Source organism: Poecilia latipinna, unplaced genomic scaffold (assembly GCF_001443285.1).
Source record: "Poecilia latipinna isolate Pla-1442-1.1 unplaced genomic scaffold, P_latipinna-1.0 Scaffold332, whole genome shotgun sequence".
Classification (NCBI taxonomy): Eukaryota; Metazoa; Chordata; class Actinopteri; order Cyprinodontiformes; family Poeciliidae; genus Poecilia; species Poecilia latipinna.
Window position 1 is genome coordinate 204,297 of NW_015112948.1, and position 19,480 is coordinate 223,776.

At 37.5% G+C, this 19,480-nt stretch overlaps 1 protein-coding gene across 1 annotated transcript; it reads right to left on the reverse strand.

Moving 5' to 3' along the window:
- Positions 1–13,360: 13,360 nt before the first annotated feature.
- Positions 13,361–17,407, reverse strand: ttll2 (tubulin tyrosine ligase-like family, member 2). Its single transcript, XM_015035347.1, has 4 exons — positions 17,360–17,407; positions 16,603–16,776; positions 14,767–15,956; positions 13,361–13,765 (listed from the first exon to the last, which is right to left on the reverse strand). The coding sequence occupies exons 1-4, from the start codon at positions 17,405–17,407 to the stop codon at positions 13,459–13,461; spliced, it is 1,719 nt and encodes a 572-aa protein (XP_014890833.1). The 3' UTR covers positions 13,361–13,458.
- Positions 17,408–19,480: the final 2,073 nt, after the last annotated feature.

Consider the following 19,480-nt stretch of genomic DNA (forward strand, 5'->3'; position numbering starts at 1 on the left):
CAGAAAAAAAGCATTTCACCTTCCAGCAGAGCATGTCACTTCTTTAATTCACATTTCTTTAATGCATAAGAAATGGAGGGTTGCCTTTGGGCCTCAAAGTCTGCATGCTTTGAACGTCTCTTCTATCCCAGCAATAAGTCCAGACAATGTTGCAGATTGAAATATGAGGTCAAGGTCTGGTTCAGAGTGGGGCCTCTTCCCAGACCTAAAGGTGAAATTTAGATGATTAAATCACTCCAGATAGTGTGGACATACCCAAATCTTTGTTTCTTTAATTCTAGTAATAATGTTGGTATTAATCATCTTTTGCCAGCCTGAAACAGGCTGGCAAAAACATGTTTCCTGTTTCAGGCTAATTTGAAAATTACTTTTAGACTCCATTTGAGTTGATTCTTACTCAGGCAAACTTGATACAGGACAGAACGGACAACTTTAAAAACTCAATACAGATAACCCAGCCTACTCACAGCTCAGTATTTGTGGAGAATTTGCCTATTCACAGATGTTTTTCATGAAACATAGCTAAATATTATAGATTGAGAAGCTGAAATTCATCTTCAACTTTCTAGTCATTGAAAGTTGGCTGAAAGGAAGACTGTAGACTTTACCTTCTGCAGGACAGTGGACATCCTCACAGAGACAGACAGTCATTTAGAAAGACCAGTCTGCTTTGGACTTTTAGAGCAAGCTAGAGTACTCCATATAGAAAGACCTCAGGCTAGGATTGCTGCAAGGCAACAGTGCTGCCAACTGTGTCTGTTCAGCTAAATTTCACACAGTCATACACAACTTTTATTAAACCGTCGTTGAAGAACATCACAACTTTCTGTGCTGTCACAAAGCATAGAAGGAGGGAGAACACGAATTTGTTTACAAATCCCAGAGTTGAAGGGAAAACCAGTTGACAGTAAATAGAGGATTTGGAACTAAACAATAAAAGCAGGTTTTTTTTCTGTGGTCTATGAAGAAAATGCACCAATAAATGACCAAGAGTTTATGTAGAATAAACGATTCCTAGAAATACCACAGTGAACTCTTAATCCTGTTACTGAAGAGCACCAACGTGGAATCTGCAGAGTTTAAACTCTGATTATTTAACCCAGTGGAACATTTAATAGAGCTTTATTGGGGATGAGAAAAATATGCAGCCAGCTGAGAACATAAACAATCAGACTGCTGTTCTCAGGCAGTGAAGCCCAGCCGTGACATCACTAGCACTCGGAGTAAAGCTCCTTGCTGCTATAACTCTTTCTTCAGGCGACTCCTCTCACTTTGAACCGGGCCGTCTCTCACGAGGCTGATATGTTTTGCTGTTGCAGGATTTTTCCTGTTCCACCTTCATCCTTTCTCCCACATTAACCAACATTTAATCTAACTGACAACATATACAGATTAAAAGATTATCCTAACATTAATATTTCATTAATTTTACAAAGCTATCAAAGAAGCAGAACAGCAAACTAAAAGCATGAACACACTAGCATGTTATTTGTTGCGTATGATTGGATTGAACTGACTTTTCTTCTTAAAGGTGCTTTGAGACAACATGTGTTGTGAATTGGTGCAATAAAAACAAACTGAATTGAATTAAATAATTTAGCCAGCACTCTTTTTGGTAGCAAGTAGTTAGATTTACTTCAGTAACACTTTAGGAAAAAAAACTACTTTTTTGGAGTACTTTTACTACACTGCACTTTTTACTTTTACTCAAGTAAACATTTTTTTAAACTTGAGTAAAATTTCTGGTTACTCAGCCCACCGTGAGTAACTTCCCTGAATGAAGAACAAGCTTGTTTTAACTAAAATTCCTCCAGAACCGGATGCACACCTGTAGTTTATAATGAAGTTTCACAAGCTTTACTTTGAAAAAAAATCTTTTGCCTGATTTTATTTTGTGATTATGTTATCTATGTGAATAATTTTCATTTGATCTTTAAAACACCAAAATTTCAACATGTCTTGATATTTTTAAATATTAAATAATTGATGTTTTGATCAGTTATTCAGTACTTGAGTCGCCTTTTTGCCCAAATACTTTTTTACCCTTACTTGAGGAATTTCTTGTACAACTACTTTTTACTTTTACTTGAGTAAAAATATGTTGTAGTGCTATTTTTACTTGAGTAAATCCTTTGTTTACTTTATCCATCACTGCTTGCAGTAAGGAGGTCCTGGGTTTGAATCCCGGCCAAGCAGTTACAGACAATGGATGAACGGATGAATAATCTACTGGATTATGATGCTGTTAATCTCACAATGTTAGTAACATCCCAGTTTTGGTAAAATTGCATCAACAACACTGCATAGCTATAAATGTTGCAAAGTTTCAGTACCAGACCAAAACCGCCTGCTAATAACAAAAAGTCTAACTTTTTTTTCACATAACAAATGTTAGCATTTCTTTTTTTTTTTTTAAATATCTGTGATGGTCTGTTTCTGTGGTTAAAAATAAGATGCCACAGGAAACGGGACACTGGCCTTTGCTTCACACGTCCAGTTTGTTTTCCAGTATAGCATTAGCTTACATAATGGGAGCTCAACATTGACAATACTGTTTACATAACACCATTATTTTCCAGCCTTTAGTGTCTGGAGAAACCGTCACACTGATGGATTACTAGAGAGGTGAATACCTGTGAGTCAGATGAACAAACAGTGTCCCAGACACTCATCACTGCTTGACCCTCAGATTTTTTATAAGCAGCTGATTCATTGTTGTTCAGTGCAAGAAGATTTTTATCAAACGACTCCTTTCAAATTTGTTCAACACTCATCTTCTGCTGCTCATAAATGATTCATTAAGGACTTTTGTCTCAGACAACTCATTAGTTGGAAATGATCATCACTGACAATCAAAGGTAGCTACAAATGTCTAAACTGCTCGATAAATCATTAAATCAGGTCATTAAATTCAATAACAAAAGTTTGGTGTTCTGTTCAAGCACTCCACGCCAAACCAATGCAATAAACGCTGCTTATTTGTATTTATCAAAAGTTAACATAGTACCAGAGGGATTTATAAATGACATGTTTAAGGGTTAGATTAAAGTCTGGACTTTGACTAGACCTTGTAAAATTCTGGTTTTATCCTTTTCAGCCATTCAGAAGCAGACTTGCAACATTATCTCTTTCACATAGAGATAATGTTGGCCGTAAAATCAGCCTTTTAAAATTATATTTTGAATGTACCCAAGTTATCTCCTATATGAACATTTTAGGTGTCAAATGCAAAAACAGATGAAATCCGTAAGGACAGTTGTCAGAATTGCGTTATGGATTCTAATAACTGCTGTGAAACGTGTCACCTGGCATTCAGTTACAATCTGACCAGGTGAGTTTTGAGTCTAATTTGATCATTGTTTTCATTGCCACTTGCGTTGTATTGCCTTTTATTTGTGTTTTTTAAAGAAGCACTAATTTTTTGAAAATAGAATACTGTCTTTATTTTGACAGTACATCCCTTAACTGGACTACAGTGTTTCCCACTGAGCCTGCCTGGAGAAATCAGGAAGTTATTGTTAATTTTCAGGCATTGAAGCAACACATTCCCAACCTTGAACATGGAAATTCAATCTGCAGGCCCTGATGAAACAAAAACACAGCTCCTTCTCCACACAAGCAGCAGGTCGAGACCCGGAAAAAACGCAGGCCCAACTCGGTCAGAGTTCAGCATCATGCTGGAACCACAGCTGCGTCTTGTCACAGAGTGCCAAACACAAGTCAAGCCTTAACACCTCCGAAACGCCATGCAGTTCCCATGCATTCCACAGCAGGAACTACTGGTAGCAGCAGTGGCTGCACTGAGGATGAAGATAACCCATCCTCCCAGTGTCACCAGTTTCCCAAGCTCACAGACCTGCATCCCATCTTCTGCCTCTATGATTCCCACTTGGACATACATTGGAGGGTAATTATATCAACAACACTCCCAGCGAATTTCCTTCGATAAGATGAGAAAATCAATATTGACTGTGGAAACTTTTCTCTAAACCTCAATATCATATTCAACTCCCATAGGCACTGGATCATTAGTTTTTAAATGAAACACATTTCCTTCTGTCTGAAAAGAGGATTTTAGAGCACTGAGCAACAATCCACTCCTTTTTCCTTTTAGCCCAGTTAAAATCCTTCTGATTCAGACTCCATCCTCAGTTCACACCTTGTGAATCTACTTCAGCGTCTTGAATGAACAAGCCTCTGAAAGTTCCAGTTACCTCTATTGTTTGTTTACCATTTTTGCAACGTTTTCCACTCAACTTTCCAATAATACTGGGTACAGCAGTCGCTGCTTCATTAGCAATGATATTTTATAGCTTACACTCTGTGTGGAGGGTGTTAAGACTCTCAATCCTACTGTCCCCCTTATGATGAGAAACAAAGTTAGTGATTTTCATCATTTCTGTGAGGCATTATTATGACATGCAGTAAAGAAAATAGGTATTTGATTGATCCATCCATTTTCTTTACACCCTTGTCCCTGAGTGGGGTTGGGAGGGTTGCTGGTGCCCATCTCCAGGTATCATTCCAGGCGAGGTCACCCTGGACAGGTTGCCAGTCTGATGCACGGCAACACAGAGACACACAACCATGCACACACATACTCACACCTAGGGGCAATTTGGAGAGGTCAATTAACCTGACAGTCATGTTTTTGGACTGTGGGAGGAAGCCGGAGAAACCCCACACATGCCCAGGGAGAACATGCCAACTCCATGCAGAAAGACCAGGGCTGGGAATTGAACCCAGAACCTTCTTGCTGCAAGGCAACAGCTCTACCAACTGCGCCACTGTGCAGCCTAGGTATTTGATATATCACCAATTTTTAAAGTTTTCCAACTTACAAAGAATGGAGATGTCAATTATTATTATCATAGGTGTACCTCAAATGTGAAGGACATAATCTGCCAAACATTCAGAAAATCACCATGAGCAAGACCAAAGAGTAATAAAAGTAATCAACCCAACCTCTTTCCCTATTGCTGAAACTGAAGGAGTCTCAGTGGAGACCTTGGGAGACGGAGTGGCTTCATACCTCAGTCAGGTCAGATCTTCTTTTCCTCCAAGTGGATGGATGGCTCTTCAGTTGCCAAGTTATTTGCCTTTTTTTTTTTTTGGAGATTGAGCCACAGCTGATGAGAAAAGTCTTTTGAGCTTAGGCGTTGAATCCTTTTTGTAATGTCCCCGGTTCCTTTGCTCAACTTGTAGGTTCTTTATCTGTCTTAATCTTGGGTCGACGTCTGGAAGAAACAGCCACACTTCTCCCTTCTTCACTTCTTTATATAGTTTGTTTAATAGACAGATGTGTTTAATTGGTTGTAGACTCCCTTTATGGGCTGGATGCTTGGGTAGATTATCTCAAATCCCCCGTCCGTTGCTTATGAGAAATGATGTCATTCGGTTTGCATTCTTGTTCAAGAACCTTCACTTTCCCAGCCCAAAGCCTCTGATTATAGTTCCCTTTTCTCAGCTGTATTCTTATCTATTATCTGTTAAAACACTTGATGTCTCAATGGCATATGATTACTTAATCATTTTGATCCATTGGTGATCGGACACTAACACAGTTTACTGTATATTCTCCTTAAGATTACATTGAAAATCCCAACTCATTAGTCATTAGGATCTTCGATTTAACAACAAAGGAATCACATTACTTTAGATTTAATCATCAAATCAGCAATACTATGAGAACTGCATGTAGCATTAGCCTCTCTCCAGTAACCACTAGATCCCACATGGATAAGCGGATATAGACGATGGATGGACGAAGCATACGGAGAGGCTTTGAATTAAAGTTTTTATCTAACAGTAGAAGGTTGTTTCGAAATGGTCAGGTTTTGAAATAACTAAAGGTTTAAAAATGCTGAAACTGACATTCAGTCTTTTACTTTTTTGGGGTCTAGTGGCCTTTATTTGATAGCTAATTGACAGGAAAGGGGGCAATGAGAGAAAGGGGAAGACATGCAGCAAAGGTCACCAAGGCCATGAATCAAACCTGCGACAGCTGCATTCAGGACTAAGGCCTCCATATGTGTGTTGTGCTTAATCCCTGCACCACCACAGCACACCCAGTCTTTTACAGTTTGATCAATGAACACAGATTGCATCAGGACCTCAAAATGTATATGACCTTCTCAGAAGCTGGGGACACGTCACGTAATCTTCATCTTTCCCCTTACTTCCCCCAGGATAAGAAGAAAAGATGAAGCTAATCTAATAGTAAGGCCAAAATCGATATAAGATACTTCTGTTTCCGATCAGTTATGAATCATTTTGTTAACATTGGAACACAGAAACACTTGGAGATTTTGCTGCTGTTGGACACATTCTTGAATCTGTTATTTTTGGACTTTTCTCAGCTGGTTTTAAAACAGTTCATTCTTTCCAGTTGAGCTCAGTTTGCCATGAAACAGAACTGGGTGTTGTAATATCTTGGCCTGACTTTAAACTCCTCATGTTTTAATCCCAGAGTTTAATTTTTGCTTGAGCTGTCCATTCATTGTATTGTAATTATATTTTACATTTATGTCCTGTGTGTATTTTGAGCTCAGCTTTGCCAGGTTCTTATTGGGTTTGTCTTCTACCTTAGTTTCATATATTAGAGGTTCGTCTTTGAATCCTCGCTGTCCAACAGCACAAAGATGAAAACTGACACACAGTTACATTTAGTTTCACCACACCTGATTCAAATCAATGACTTAATATGAGACTGGTGCAGAATTTGATGACCCACTTTGGAGGTTATTCATCTATTTCATTCAGGTGTGATGGAGCAAAGATGCATCTAAAAGTTGCGAAACAATGGCTCTCAAGGACAGTTACCAAAGGTGTAGCATTACAAAATGTAGAAAAACATATCTTGTACATTTATGAAAGCATATTAGAGCAAATAGGAAAAAATAAATACATTTCTGCCAACAAACTAAAATTTTTACAATGATCTCAGAAATTTTCTAAAAGAACAAGGACATTTCTGAGTTCTAAAAGTTAACAATTTGCAAGGAAAAGCAAAGAAAAAATTAGGAAATTTGAGCTTGAAATGTCAAAACCTTTCTAAAAAAAATCAAATTGTGAGATTTTCTAGAAAAAAACTTTGAAATTTCTGAGTTTCAGAATCAGAAAATTATTAACTTTTAAAACTCAGGAAATTGTACAATAGTAAAATCAAAATTTCACCTATTGAAATTTTCATGTTTTTTTTTTTTGTTTTTTTTGTTTTGTTTTTTTTTCAGAAAATTTGACATTACTTTAAAAATTTCTGACTTTTCTTGCCAATTTTCAACTCTTCAAGCTCAGAAATTTATTTATTTTTTCTAAAATATTTCTGAGTTTTGGCAGAAATTTGCTCTTTTTTCTATCTGTAATGGTCTTTATACACTGCCATAACATTTGATATAATTGCTTAGAGCTAAGAAATTCTCCAACAGGAAGAAATACACCTAGTGATCTCACACATGCTGAAAAAGTTTCAGCAAAAGAAGGCAAATAAATTCAAATGTCCTGGGTTCAATTCTCGTCACCCTGCGAGAGGCAGGGTGATCCCGCCTCTCGCCCGAAAGGTTTGCTGGAGGTAGACACCAGCACCCCACTAGGGACAAGTGAACAGTGAAGAATGTCCACTATTGGATTTTCCTGGAGGCCTTTTGCTGAGGCATTAAATCTTTTAATGTCTTTCATGATGAACTATGCTTTTGATGTTTTTTATGTTGCCTAAAGTGAGTTAGATGATGAATTAACTGTTTCTGAAAACAGGAAGTCAGTCTGATAATGTAAAGGAACTAAAAGAAGCACAGATAATTTGGGGGATTTTACACGTTCAAACCTTTTGCGGTTGTTTGACGGCTTGCAAGCAGAGCTTTAGCAGCAGATTATTTGGTTTCATCTGATAATCTTTAAGTTTCCTTCTTGCCATTTTATCAGTTGCTGCCTGTTTTTGCTTTCTTACTGGTTTACTATGTTTGTCTCCTGAGAAGCTTATGAGCAAACAAGATAATCTGCAGATCTGTACCACAAGAAGCCAATGCTGTGCCAATCTCCTCTTGCTTCATATGCAAGGCGTAGGAAATGATAGGTAAAAAAGCGTTGTAATGGTGTCAAGGTTGCCTGCATGCATGTTTTTGTGGATGTACTGCAGTTGGCCTGAGTTGGTTTGTACCAGAGGTTTGCAGCTCCAGTGCCACTGTCCTGCGACTTTTGGATGCATTCCTGCTTCAACATAAGTTGCAGACCTTTGGTTTACACAAACATATTTCAAATGTTGTATTATAGTTTATAACGATAGCTTTATCACACTCTCGCCAATGAAATGAATATTTTTAATCTAACATACCTGCATTTTTCTTCACTTCTTGACTCCAAAAACATTGCATGATTTGCTGGAAGTATCTCAGTATTATTAAGAGGGAACATCTCAGCCTGTCTGCCACACACTTGTAGTCTATTTGACAGAGCACAGAGGTGACGGTGCAGTGATAAGGTTCTATTGCAACATTGATGTCTGCAGTTGTACCAAAACACTGGTATAATGTGGCACTGAGGGAATAATCAGGCCTGAATTTAATCTATAGAACTGCACACAAAAACTTCTGGACAGAAAACAAAAGTAAAATCTGGAACAACTTGAAAAACCCATTCAAGGTTGTGCCAAAGCAAACCTACAAACACAGTATGGGAACAAAGAAAGAAAACTGTTTTGTTTTGATTGCTCACTTATTAACTGTTTGCAAGTTGGATAACTATCAGGATTTGCTCACTGTTGTGCTACTGCTTATTCGTATTAGTAATATAAGCTCTTATCTTCCTTCATCTCCCCAGGTGTGATGAAGGAAGTACGAGTCGGACCAAGAAGACAGACAAGTATCAAAACATGTTCGTAGCTTCTTAGCAGGGGCGCAACTACATAATATTCAGGTGGATGCGAAAACATAAATCGGAACCCCCCTAACCCCCCAAGGAAGGTATGTAAGGGTGAAGGAGCGTAGAAAACATACGGTCGCTCTACCCGTATGAGCGACCGTATGTTTAACCCCCCCCAGACGAAGACACGTGAGAGGTAAAACTCGCTACATTTACATATGCGCGAGGTGAAGTGTATGTGAAGGCATCATCGGGGCGCCGCCCCCTCCAGACTGCGATTTGACGCCCCCTCTGGCGCAGCGCCCCTATGCGTTGCATGCGCTGCATACCCACTTTTTGCGCCACTGCTTCTTGGGATCGTCTTTCTGGCTTGATTCAGCAAACAAAGACAGGTAGGCGAGTGATTAGCAAAACAAAAGGAAGTACGGCAAAAACAAGAAGTGGATTATCCGGCACTGGTAGTTTCTCTTCCTCTTCAGAGATTTGGACTTTGAAATCCTCAGTGCTAGTTACTTTTAACTTAGTTTTGTCTTGTATCCAGAAAACTAAGATATTTACACTAGAAAATAGACAAAAATATTTGGAAAGATTTTGTATTTTTGCATTGAAGTTCCAGTTATTATTAATCTTACTAAACATGGGTTTTAATTTTGATTTAAAGGAACTCAGTGTTTCAGCACTTTTGCAGTTTTCTGGAAGTTTGATCCAGATTGGAGCAGCATAAAAACCGAATGCTGCTGCTTCGTGTTTGAGGAAGATTGATACGAGAAGTCTGTAGTGTATTTTGGTGCTAAGCCATTCAGTGACTGAATAAACTGACAGAAGTATTTTAAAGTCTATTCAAAGCTGAATTTATCTTCATGTTGACCACCTTTTTTGATTATGAGCATGACATAAATCATTTTAATGTTAGTGTAAGTTAAACAAAACATATTAAGAGGTTGAAATAACCTATGATGATGACTAGGTTTGATCTTTACACAGGGTTTATTCAAAATAATGTGCTAAAACCAGTTCTGCTCATCCATTAGATGTAGAAATATTTCCTCCACTTTACAAGACAGCTTAAGCTGATGATAATGAAACCACAAACCTGTTTTACAACAATAAATCTCACACTGGCCTATTAAAAGACAAGTTTTACGAACTCTTTCTTAACTGCTACACATCACTGACTGTGTCTGCGTTGGAGTCGTGCCTGATTGTTTTGCTGTGTTGCTGAAAAGCTCCTTTCAGGATTCCTGTCAGCACACCGCCCGCCCCTTCATGGACATGTCAGAACTGGTACCAGTGTTCCAGAGCTGTGAGTTTCAATAACAACACTGCAAAACACAAAAACTTTCCAAGCACTCTGTCTAGTTTCTAGTACAAAAATCTTAGGACAAAAGTAACTGACAAGAAACTTTTCAGCCATATATAGAAGATTGTTTTAAGTAAATAATTTCTTAATATTGATGAAACAGTTCTAGTTTCATTGGCAGATTAGTTCACTAATAATCTGTTAATTAATGTTATAAATGAAATAATCTGCCAGTAAGGAACTGAGGAATTACTGACTAAAAATAAACTAGAAACTGAACATAAAATACCTGGTAAGATTTTGTGTTTTTGCAGTGAATGGATACTTTCTGGACCCACTTCAGACTTTCAAATGGAGTAGATATTTCAATTTTTTAAAATTAAAAACAGAACATTTTAACAAATGTATTGGTTCAAATGTAATAAATTCTTTGTTGTAGTTAAAATAAGATTATTACCACTGGCGCACATGTGAGACAAGTTCGTATGCATTTCTTTTTTTATTGTGGGAACCGACTTGGACAAGTTCTAGCCTGAAGTCCCATAATTCCCTTAAATGCCTGTCAAATTGAGAATGACTGGCAGCTCCACTTTTAACCTAAACACCAGAATGTGTCATAGGAAGAGGAGGGATTACTGGCAGATGCCAGATACTTAATGATGTAAATATCCATTAAATGAAATGCTGTTTAGGATCCAACAGGCACCCAAGAGCTAATTAAAATAAGCCAGACAGAAAAAGAGTAATTTAGGTTAGATTTACATTTAAACATTAATTTCATGAAACCAAGTAATTTTGTTCTGAAAGGAAACGAGATGAGCATCTTTCAAAAAAAAAAAAAAAAAAAAAAAAAAAATATATATATATATATATATATATATATATATATATATATATTCTCTCTCTCTTTTTATTTGATTTAAACAAAAACTTTATTCTTTTATGACTTTATTCTCATAATATTCTGACTTTATTCTTGTAATCCTGAATTTGTTCTCGAAATATAACTTTATTCTCATTTATTATGACTTTATCCCCCTGTTATTTCAACTTTATTTTCTTAAAATTATGACTTCATTCTCATACTATTTTAACTTTATTCTTGTAATTTTTTTTTTTATTGATATGACCCTATTACCCAGTGTAAATATAAACAGGTACAGTTATGGACCTGTTTTGTGAAGTGGCGCAACATTAGATTTCACTTTGACCAAAACTGGAAGATGATATCATGTATCATCTGTCACAAGGTGGGTAAATCCATCATGGCGTAACTCTGTGCTCCATTTACACACACCAACTCCCACTCTGTCTCTGTGTGAAAGTACAAGCAGACAAGAGAAAAGATTTAAAGTCAGTGAAATCTTCCCGGAGGAAAAGCTCAAAATGCTCCCTAGTGGCTGGTTGGTGGAACTACACAACTGTACATAGCTGTACATTACACAAACTGTAAATGACCTTTTATCTCGTTTATTTTCCGAACAACCGCATCAACAGGAGACGACTATTAGACACCTAACGCCTCAGGGGGTTTGTTCTTCAGTAAATTTCAGCTTAGCGTGGCTGGATTCCTTCCTCCTTCTGGGAAACAACTATCAGGTCGTTATGCCTCAGGTGTAATGGTGACGTTTAACCGTTGGAGATTGTGTTTCCAGTAACAGCTAGAAAGACAAGGAGGATTTCGAAAGATGGAAAAAAAACTGAAATCAGAGTCTAAGGAGGCAGAAATTTTACTTTGTGTAATGTACAGCTATGTACAGTTGTGTAGTTCCACCAACCAGCCACTAGGGAGCATTTTTGAGCTTTTCCTCCGGGAAGATTTCACTGACTTTTTGAATTTGATTTTGTTCAGCTTCACTCTGTCTGAAGTGGACAGCCTGGGTTAAACTCCCAGTTTGAGCCTAATGGGAACCACTGGAACAGATGCATCACTCACACTCACACACACACCGGAACCCTGACACTTCATTCCTTCCTTCGTTCTTTACTATGTCCTTTGTTTTCTTTCTTCCTTCTTTCCTTAGTTCTTCCTTATTTCCTTTCTTTCCCTCTTCTTTCTTCCTTCGTCCATCACATTTTCCTTCATTCATTTTTCTTTCTTCCTTTGTTCACTCCCCTCTTCCTTCATTCATTTCATTTTTCCTTCCTACCTTTACTCATTCCTTCCTTTTCTGTTTTCTCCTTCAGTATTTCCTTCTTCCTTCCTTTCTCCTTTCTGTCTTGTTCTCATCTCCTTTCTTCCTTCATTCCTCCCTTTATCTTCTTTTACTCCTTTCATTTCTCCCTGTTTTATAAAATTTTCTTTTCTTTATTCCTTTTATTTTGAAACATTTCCTTCCCTTTCATGTCATCACTTTCTGAAGAAATGCTCCTAAATCCCTTCCTCCAGTCTTCTGTGTTTCATAACCGAGCTGTATAAATCAATATTTACTAAGTGGAAACTTTGACACAAAACACTCTCACTTTACATCAAGAGGTCAATTAGATGCTAACGAGATTTTATCAAACCACTTTAATTTCTCTGATATTTTCCCCCTCAGATTCAGTGTAAATCATCTGAAATTGTTTTCTGCTCTAACTTCATCAGTCGGTCGAAAGTGAGACTTGCTGCCCTCCTCTGGCTCTCAGTTTAATCTCTGATCCTCATAAATATCAATCAGGGCTTTGGAAAATAGATTAGAACATTTTTAAAGCACTAAAATGATATGAAATTCAGGAAATAGAAGATGCTAACTGGATTTACTTAATGGATTCTTTATGTGCATCATGTTCCAGTTGATAATCTCATTGTTGAGGTTTTGTGTTTGTTTCTTTTTCCCATTAAGAGGCCTTTAAGCACCCTGTGAATAATTAATGAGGAAACAAAAGAACCAGCTGACCTCCTGGTGTTCTTCCTGGTTTCATCAAAACATTTTAGTCGTTTAATAACATGTAATAAAAAACATACAAAAACACAACATAAGAGTTTCACTGAAGCAAATTTCATCTAATATTCCCAATTACTTAATCTGATCATTTCTGTTTCTTGGATGAGTTTTATTTTATTTTTTTTTTACTTTCTTACTTATTTCCTTCGTTCCTTCCAACCTTCCGAACAACCAGAAGTTGTACCCTGATATCAGCAGCGGGTTCCTTCCTTCCTTCCTTCCCTCCTACCTTCCTTCCTTCCTTCCTTCTCTCCTACCTTCCTTCCTTCCTTCCTTCTTTCTGTAGTTTAAATAAAAACAAGTCAGAGTTCTGCAGAAATGCTTGTGTTGCCAAAGCTCCACCTGATCATTTCTGTGTCTTGGATCAGGTATCTTTTATGTTTTGGTGTTGAACCACTGACTGAGCAGCAGGGGGTCTTCTGGCCCCCACAGCAGTGAATCAAAGCAGTCTTCATCCTCCTCCTCTCCCTCTCCTGTCGTTTCCTCCAGTCGGCCTGAAGCCACCCGAGCCGTCAGCTTCTGCAGCTCCTGTAAGACGACTGGGACGTCCAGTTTAACCCGGGAAGCCTTCAGTGTTGCCGGGTTAAATGGGAAAGTCCGAATGAAGCCTCCAGCTCTGATTGGTGGAACATGTTGACCAATCGGAGGCTTCACTTCCTGAACATGGAGCCTCTGACGTTTTCTGTGAAGCAACATTTGAGTTGAGTTTGACTTTATTGGACGTAGTGTGATAAACAAGTGAACAATGTTATATATGGAACTATATCTATATATGGAAGAGTGAGTTTTTCTAGGATCAATTATTTACTTTTACTTATTCATTGGGTTGTTTTTCTGCTTTAATTTGGCTGAAATCTTTTAATATTTAATTTTTTTTATTCATAATTAGTATAAATTTGACTCAAGTTAGAATAGTAGTTTTCCTCCCATCCTTCTTTTTTTCTTTGTTTACTTCCTTTTTTATCCTCCTTCCTTTCTTCATTTATTTTTCTTTCCTTCGTTTAAGACTTGTTCTCTGCAGGCCAATTCTCCTTTCCTTTAACTCCCTTTTTGTCAGTCTTCATTCTTTCTTTTCTTTCTTCCTACCTTTAGAACTTATTTCTTCCTTCCCTCCTTATTTCTATTTTTCCTTCGTCCCTTCCTTTCCTCCTTCCTTCCTACATTTGTTTACTCCCTTTCTTCCTTCTTTCCTTTTATTTTTTCCTTCCTCCATTTACTTCTTGTCTTTCTTTCTTCTTTCCTTTGGTACTTATTACTTATTCTGGGTAAATGCAACCAAAACAAATATGCTAGCCTAGCCCTATCAGGAGAAATGGGTTGCGCTATTTAGGCAGAGACAAAAAGAAATCCTACAACTGCTAACATTTGTTCCATTTTTGTTTACATTTTGTGAAGAAGGAAGTTGCGCTCTTGTTTTCTACTGAGGTTTTAGTGTCATTTGCTTCAGTGGTTCTTGTTGCAGCGCCCCCATAGGTGAGGAGGGGAACAGGTTTTTCAATTAGGTTGGGTTTGACGCAGTGCAGTGTGAACTACCAGACTAGCAGATTGGAAAACGCCCTAAAAGCAGCCAAAGTCCCCCCAAAAAACTTCCAACGACATTTTGAAATCCAGGACAATAAATCTGCAGATTACGAGAAAGTCTGGCTATTGGTACTCAAAGTATGAAGTAGTAAGAAGAAAAACGTATACCTGTAGATATCTGGAAGCCTCCAGGAATCTGTAGATGGTCTGAATGTTGACCTTTTGCCCTGAGTACCGAGCACCGAAGAGGAAACCTCGTTCTCCATTTCATCTTGTGTTTCAGCGTCGTCTCGGTTTGTAACCTGAGGAGCATATTTCATCTGGCGTGATGAAAGACCTGTTTTCACCACGTTCGTCTTTGAGTATGAGCCGAGTATCCAGTGTAAAGTCTCAATGGGTGGAAGGTGTCTTTTTGTCTTTTCATGTTTAGAGGACTTTTCATTTTTCTGTTGAAAGTTGCTGTCTTTCAACTTGGGGAGTGAAGGAACAGGTGTTGAGATGTTAGCATTGAAGCTAGTTTGGACATTTCTTTGTGTCTGATAAGCTTTGTATCTTAGACCATCAATAGGTGTGTAATTCATCAAATCAACCAGATCACTGATCAGCCCCTTCTTCACTGATAAGTCGGTCTGGCAGTCCAGAGTCAGTGAGGGGCTGTGGTTGACCTCCAGAAGCCAGGGTTTGAACTTACTATCAATGAGGATGTCAAAGCCGAAAAGCTCCACGCAGTTCGGACAGTCCGGTACCGACGGAGTGATGGAGAGGAGCGTCAGCGTGACGATGTTGTTAATCCTCTGCCACAGAAACGGCTCATTAATGTTCTGGTTCTGGAGGAAATACCTGAACTTGCTCATCGTCCACTTACACCCTGAACCGACCTGTCCTTTCTGGGTTTTATAGAAGGGACCGCGCTTATTGATGCTGGTGTTGGTGAGGTGAGCGAACACGTTAGACAGAGAGGACAGGTTGTATTTCTCTGTGGCGAAGCGCACCAGCGCCTCCTGGTGGATGTAAACAGTAAGTGGATTGAAGCTTTTCACACACACATAAATCCTCAGGTCAAACTTGTACCCTGATATCAGCAGCGGGTTGCTGATGTACCTCTGCACCACAACAGAGCAGTTGTAGACCAGGTCTTTTATGTCCCGGAAGAGGAAAATACCTCGACCTCTGGAGAGGTCAACGGGTTTACAAATCCAGCAAACTGATCTTTCTCTGTTAGGAAGCAGTTTGTTGTATTCAGCCAGGAAACTGGTGTATTCGTTGGGAAGGATGAAGGTTGTCGGACTGAAGTTGTAGAGAGCTGAACCAAATGTTGCCTTCATTCTCCTCAGGTTGCGTACCAATGAGTCCTTTCCAAAGAAGTTAAGAGAGAATAATTTAGTTTTTCATAATTTCTGTTCTGTTTCATTTTATAATTTTGTTCAAACGAACAGCAGCTTGTAAAAAAGCAATTTGTAAAGCTAATTAATTCTATATCTGGGTATATTTCAAATAAACACATTTTAGAAATAAAAACATGTTTTTATTTCACTTTCAATTAAACTCATAATGAAATTGTTAAAGGTGAGATTAGACCTGTGGGTTAAACAAAATATGTTCATTACTTTTTTTAATTATTTTTGCACAAAATCATTCTTAGATAAGATTTTAATCTCCCCAGTTCTGCCTATTTTGAGCTGTTTTAGGGTCTCTGTCACTTTAAATCCAAATAAGAATCAGATGCACAATTATATAGCTGTACATCTTTGAAAAGCAGAAGTGGAGCCTCCTGCACAATCAACAAGAATGTAGCAAGTGGTTTCTGTATGGTAAGTTAACAACAAAACTCTTGTCTTTCCCCTTTTTGTATCAATAATTCTGTTGTACAGACGGAGTATCTATAGAAAGACTGTTGGTTCTGTTGGGTCACTTTAATATTACACCTACAGGTGAATTAGTGGAAATGTGGAAATGTTATCTATGCAAAATAAAAGTAATTGTATATCAAAGCATCACCTTTCGCGTGATGCCGGCAGTTTTGGGATGGTGATTGAGGCGTTGCCATGGCAGCAGGCTGTGATATTCTGAGCTGTGAAACTCTGACCTCCTCCAGTAAAGGTTCCAGTCTCTGTCCTCGCGTTTCCGTTTGTCATATTCTTTCCATCCTCGTTCCAGGAGCACTTCCCTCACCTACGACAACGTGTCAGGGCCATTGTAAATAGAAAAAAAGGATTACATTTCCAATAAAATCCAATAAATTTTCATAATAATCTCAATCTCTCAAATTTTCAGGTAAAAACAAGAACATTTCTGAGCTGCAAAACTGAAAATTTGCAAGAAAAAATAAGAAAATTTTAGATTAATCTCAGAAATATTTTAGAATAAATATGGAAATTTCTGAGTTTGAGAAGTCAAACATTTCTGACCTTTTTTCTAGAAAAAAGTCCGAATTTTTTTAGTTGAAGTAAAAAATTCTCAACTTTTAAAACTCAAATTTTCCACAAGTCAGAAATGTTCAACTTTTCAAACTCAGGATACTTTTCTTCTTTCTTCTTAGAAGATTTCTGAGATGAATCTCAGAATTTTCAAATTTCCAAAACCTTTCAAATTTTTGAATTTTTCTTGCAAATTTTCTACTTTTCACACTCAGAAATTTCAGAGTTTTTTCTTGAAACTTTCTGAGATAAATCACAGAATTCCTGAGATTTTTCTCAAAGATTTTCTCATTCTTTTTTTTCTATCTGCAGTGGCCTTAATAAGCCATCATACTTACCAGTTGTGGACCTCGATCATGCAGCCTGAACACCAGCGACGCAGCCATGCAGCTTCAGGAACTGCAGCAAGGAGCAGCTAAGTTCAGAACATTAGACACACTCCCATATTAAACATGTTTTTTTAGTGCAGGATTGTTCAGATATACATATTTAAGCCCATAATTAAAAAAAGTGTAAGCTAAAGATGCTCCTTCTTTGGCTTGAAATCAAGAATTTGTTGGAATTTTAACATCTGGTAGTTATTAGCAAGTAGTCGGGTTAAAAATAAACAGCGCAGACGTTCCTCTGGGTACCATTTTAAAGCTCTCATAAATGTTCAGCTGCATTCAGCATTTACAAACATGCAGTTAACATTTAACCCGGCCTGGCTGCTTGTACTTGTGTGAGCTGAAGCATTCCGGTTGTAAATCTGAGACGGCCAAACAAACCCGACACTTTGTTGACCCATCAGCAGCGAGAGAAGGGTGAGAGTGCATCAATTATCCATTAGCTGAAAATATTTGCTGCAATTCAAACTGATGTTCACAAACACAGTGATAATCAGCACAGGCATCATTTATGCTAAAAGTGAATCGACTTATTCCAGATTTGATGTTATTCTTGTTTGTTACATGAAAAATTTAAATTAGACCAAAAAAATTAAACATTTTCCTTTAATTTCCAAAGTAAAAACAGATAATTTTGTCTTACCTTTGTATAAAGTACTCAGAATAAAAGTAGTTTTGTCCTTTTATGCAGAGGTCTTGTCTTTCAGCGAGTTGTTGACAAGCTGTCAGTTCTTTGAGCTCCACCTACTCACAAAATGCGGCATCAATTGTCTGGACCATGTCAGAGTCATCAGTTCCCGAGAAGCAGATCTGATGACGACGCCTGGAAGGCTTTTAATAACAAAAAGCTGAAGCATAAAGCTCTTAAATATGCAGAGATATAAACATGCTTTCTCTGTTATATTTTATAAATATTTAAATTGAATTTTAATATAAAACAAATGTAACCTGAATAAACAAAACAAGCCTTTTTTAAGAGGCTAATAAAAAAAGGTGGAGAATAACTATATAAATCAGTCAAGAATCTGAGTGACATGATCAGTTATTTATTCATTCACTTGTCAAAACTAAAGAAATTGCATCTGTTTTGATCTATTTTATTGTCTACTTTCTTAGTAATCGCTTGTCTTTTTAGTGTGTTGGGTGTTAAGTCTCATTCTTTGTTTCATATCATAACCAGATGACAAATAGGTAATTTTTGCTAACTCTAGCTTTTAACTTATAAATTGTGTGTTTTATTAAAATTTACTGTTTAAGTGAATCAAAATAACTCAGAGCATCATGAGTTATAAGCTGCCTGTATACAACACTTCTGAGACAAAGATTGTTTTCTCTAACATGTAAATCCTTTCTTGCAGAACAAAAATTTCAACTAAAACTTAAAGGAAATGATGTAATGTTTCTGAACACATTTTTTAAAAGTAGATTGTAGTGTTTTATTCCATAGAGCAGCCAACTACTTTGGCTGCTCTATGGAGACAATAACAATGCAATTCAAAAAGAACTTCAAGGCTGTTTAGAAAGTCTAGCTATGCCATTTGGCACAGCGTGTTTCTGCAAGATGGCCGCTAGATGGCGGCAGAGAACTCAACCTGTTGTGGCGTTCATTCAGAAGCGTCAACCTCTAAAAAATGTGCCTTCATCTGCTGCTAAGAGTGCGTTTTAAAGGGTCCGAGTGAAATAAGGCAGTCCTTCCATGAATGTACATTAATAAACGAGTTTCATTCATGCTGCATTCAGGAACTACAGACAACAGCAAATACTGGCTAAACTTTAGATTTTTTTTGTTATAATTTAATGTCAAATGATTTTAAAGTTATGCTATGATTTACAACATGTTTTCTGCCAAGAATCCTGAATCCTATTTAGCTTTCAAAAGTCATTGATTTGGAAACAAATGCATTTTTTGTTTCATACGGTTGATCTTTGTTACTGTCCCACATAGCCATAGAACACTTTAAAGAACTAAACCAAGTTATATTTCTTCTTTTAAACTGTCACTGCTGTTTATGCTATTTGCAATATTAATTTCAGTATAAAAAGGCGAAAATAAAATCACAATTAAAAAGTTAC

Excerpts from the sequence above, each read along its gene's own strand:
- ttll2 (XM_015035347.1), bottom strand. The coding sequence starts at position 17,407 with ATGGCTGCGTCGCTGGTGTTCAGGCTGCATGATCGAGGTCCACAACTG. Across the intron at positions 16,777-17,359 it reads ATGATCGAGGTCCACAACTG|GTGAGGGAAGTGCTCCTGGA; the intron begins GTAAGTATGATG and ends ACGTTGTCGTAG. Across the intron at positions 13,766-14,766 it reads CCAGATATCTACAGGTATAC|AAAACGTCAGAGGCTCCATG; the intron begins GTTTTTCTTCTT and ends GTTGCTTCACAG.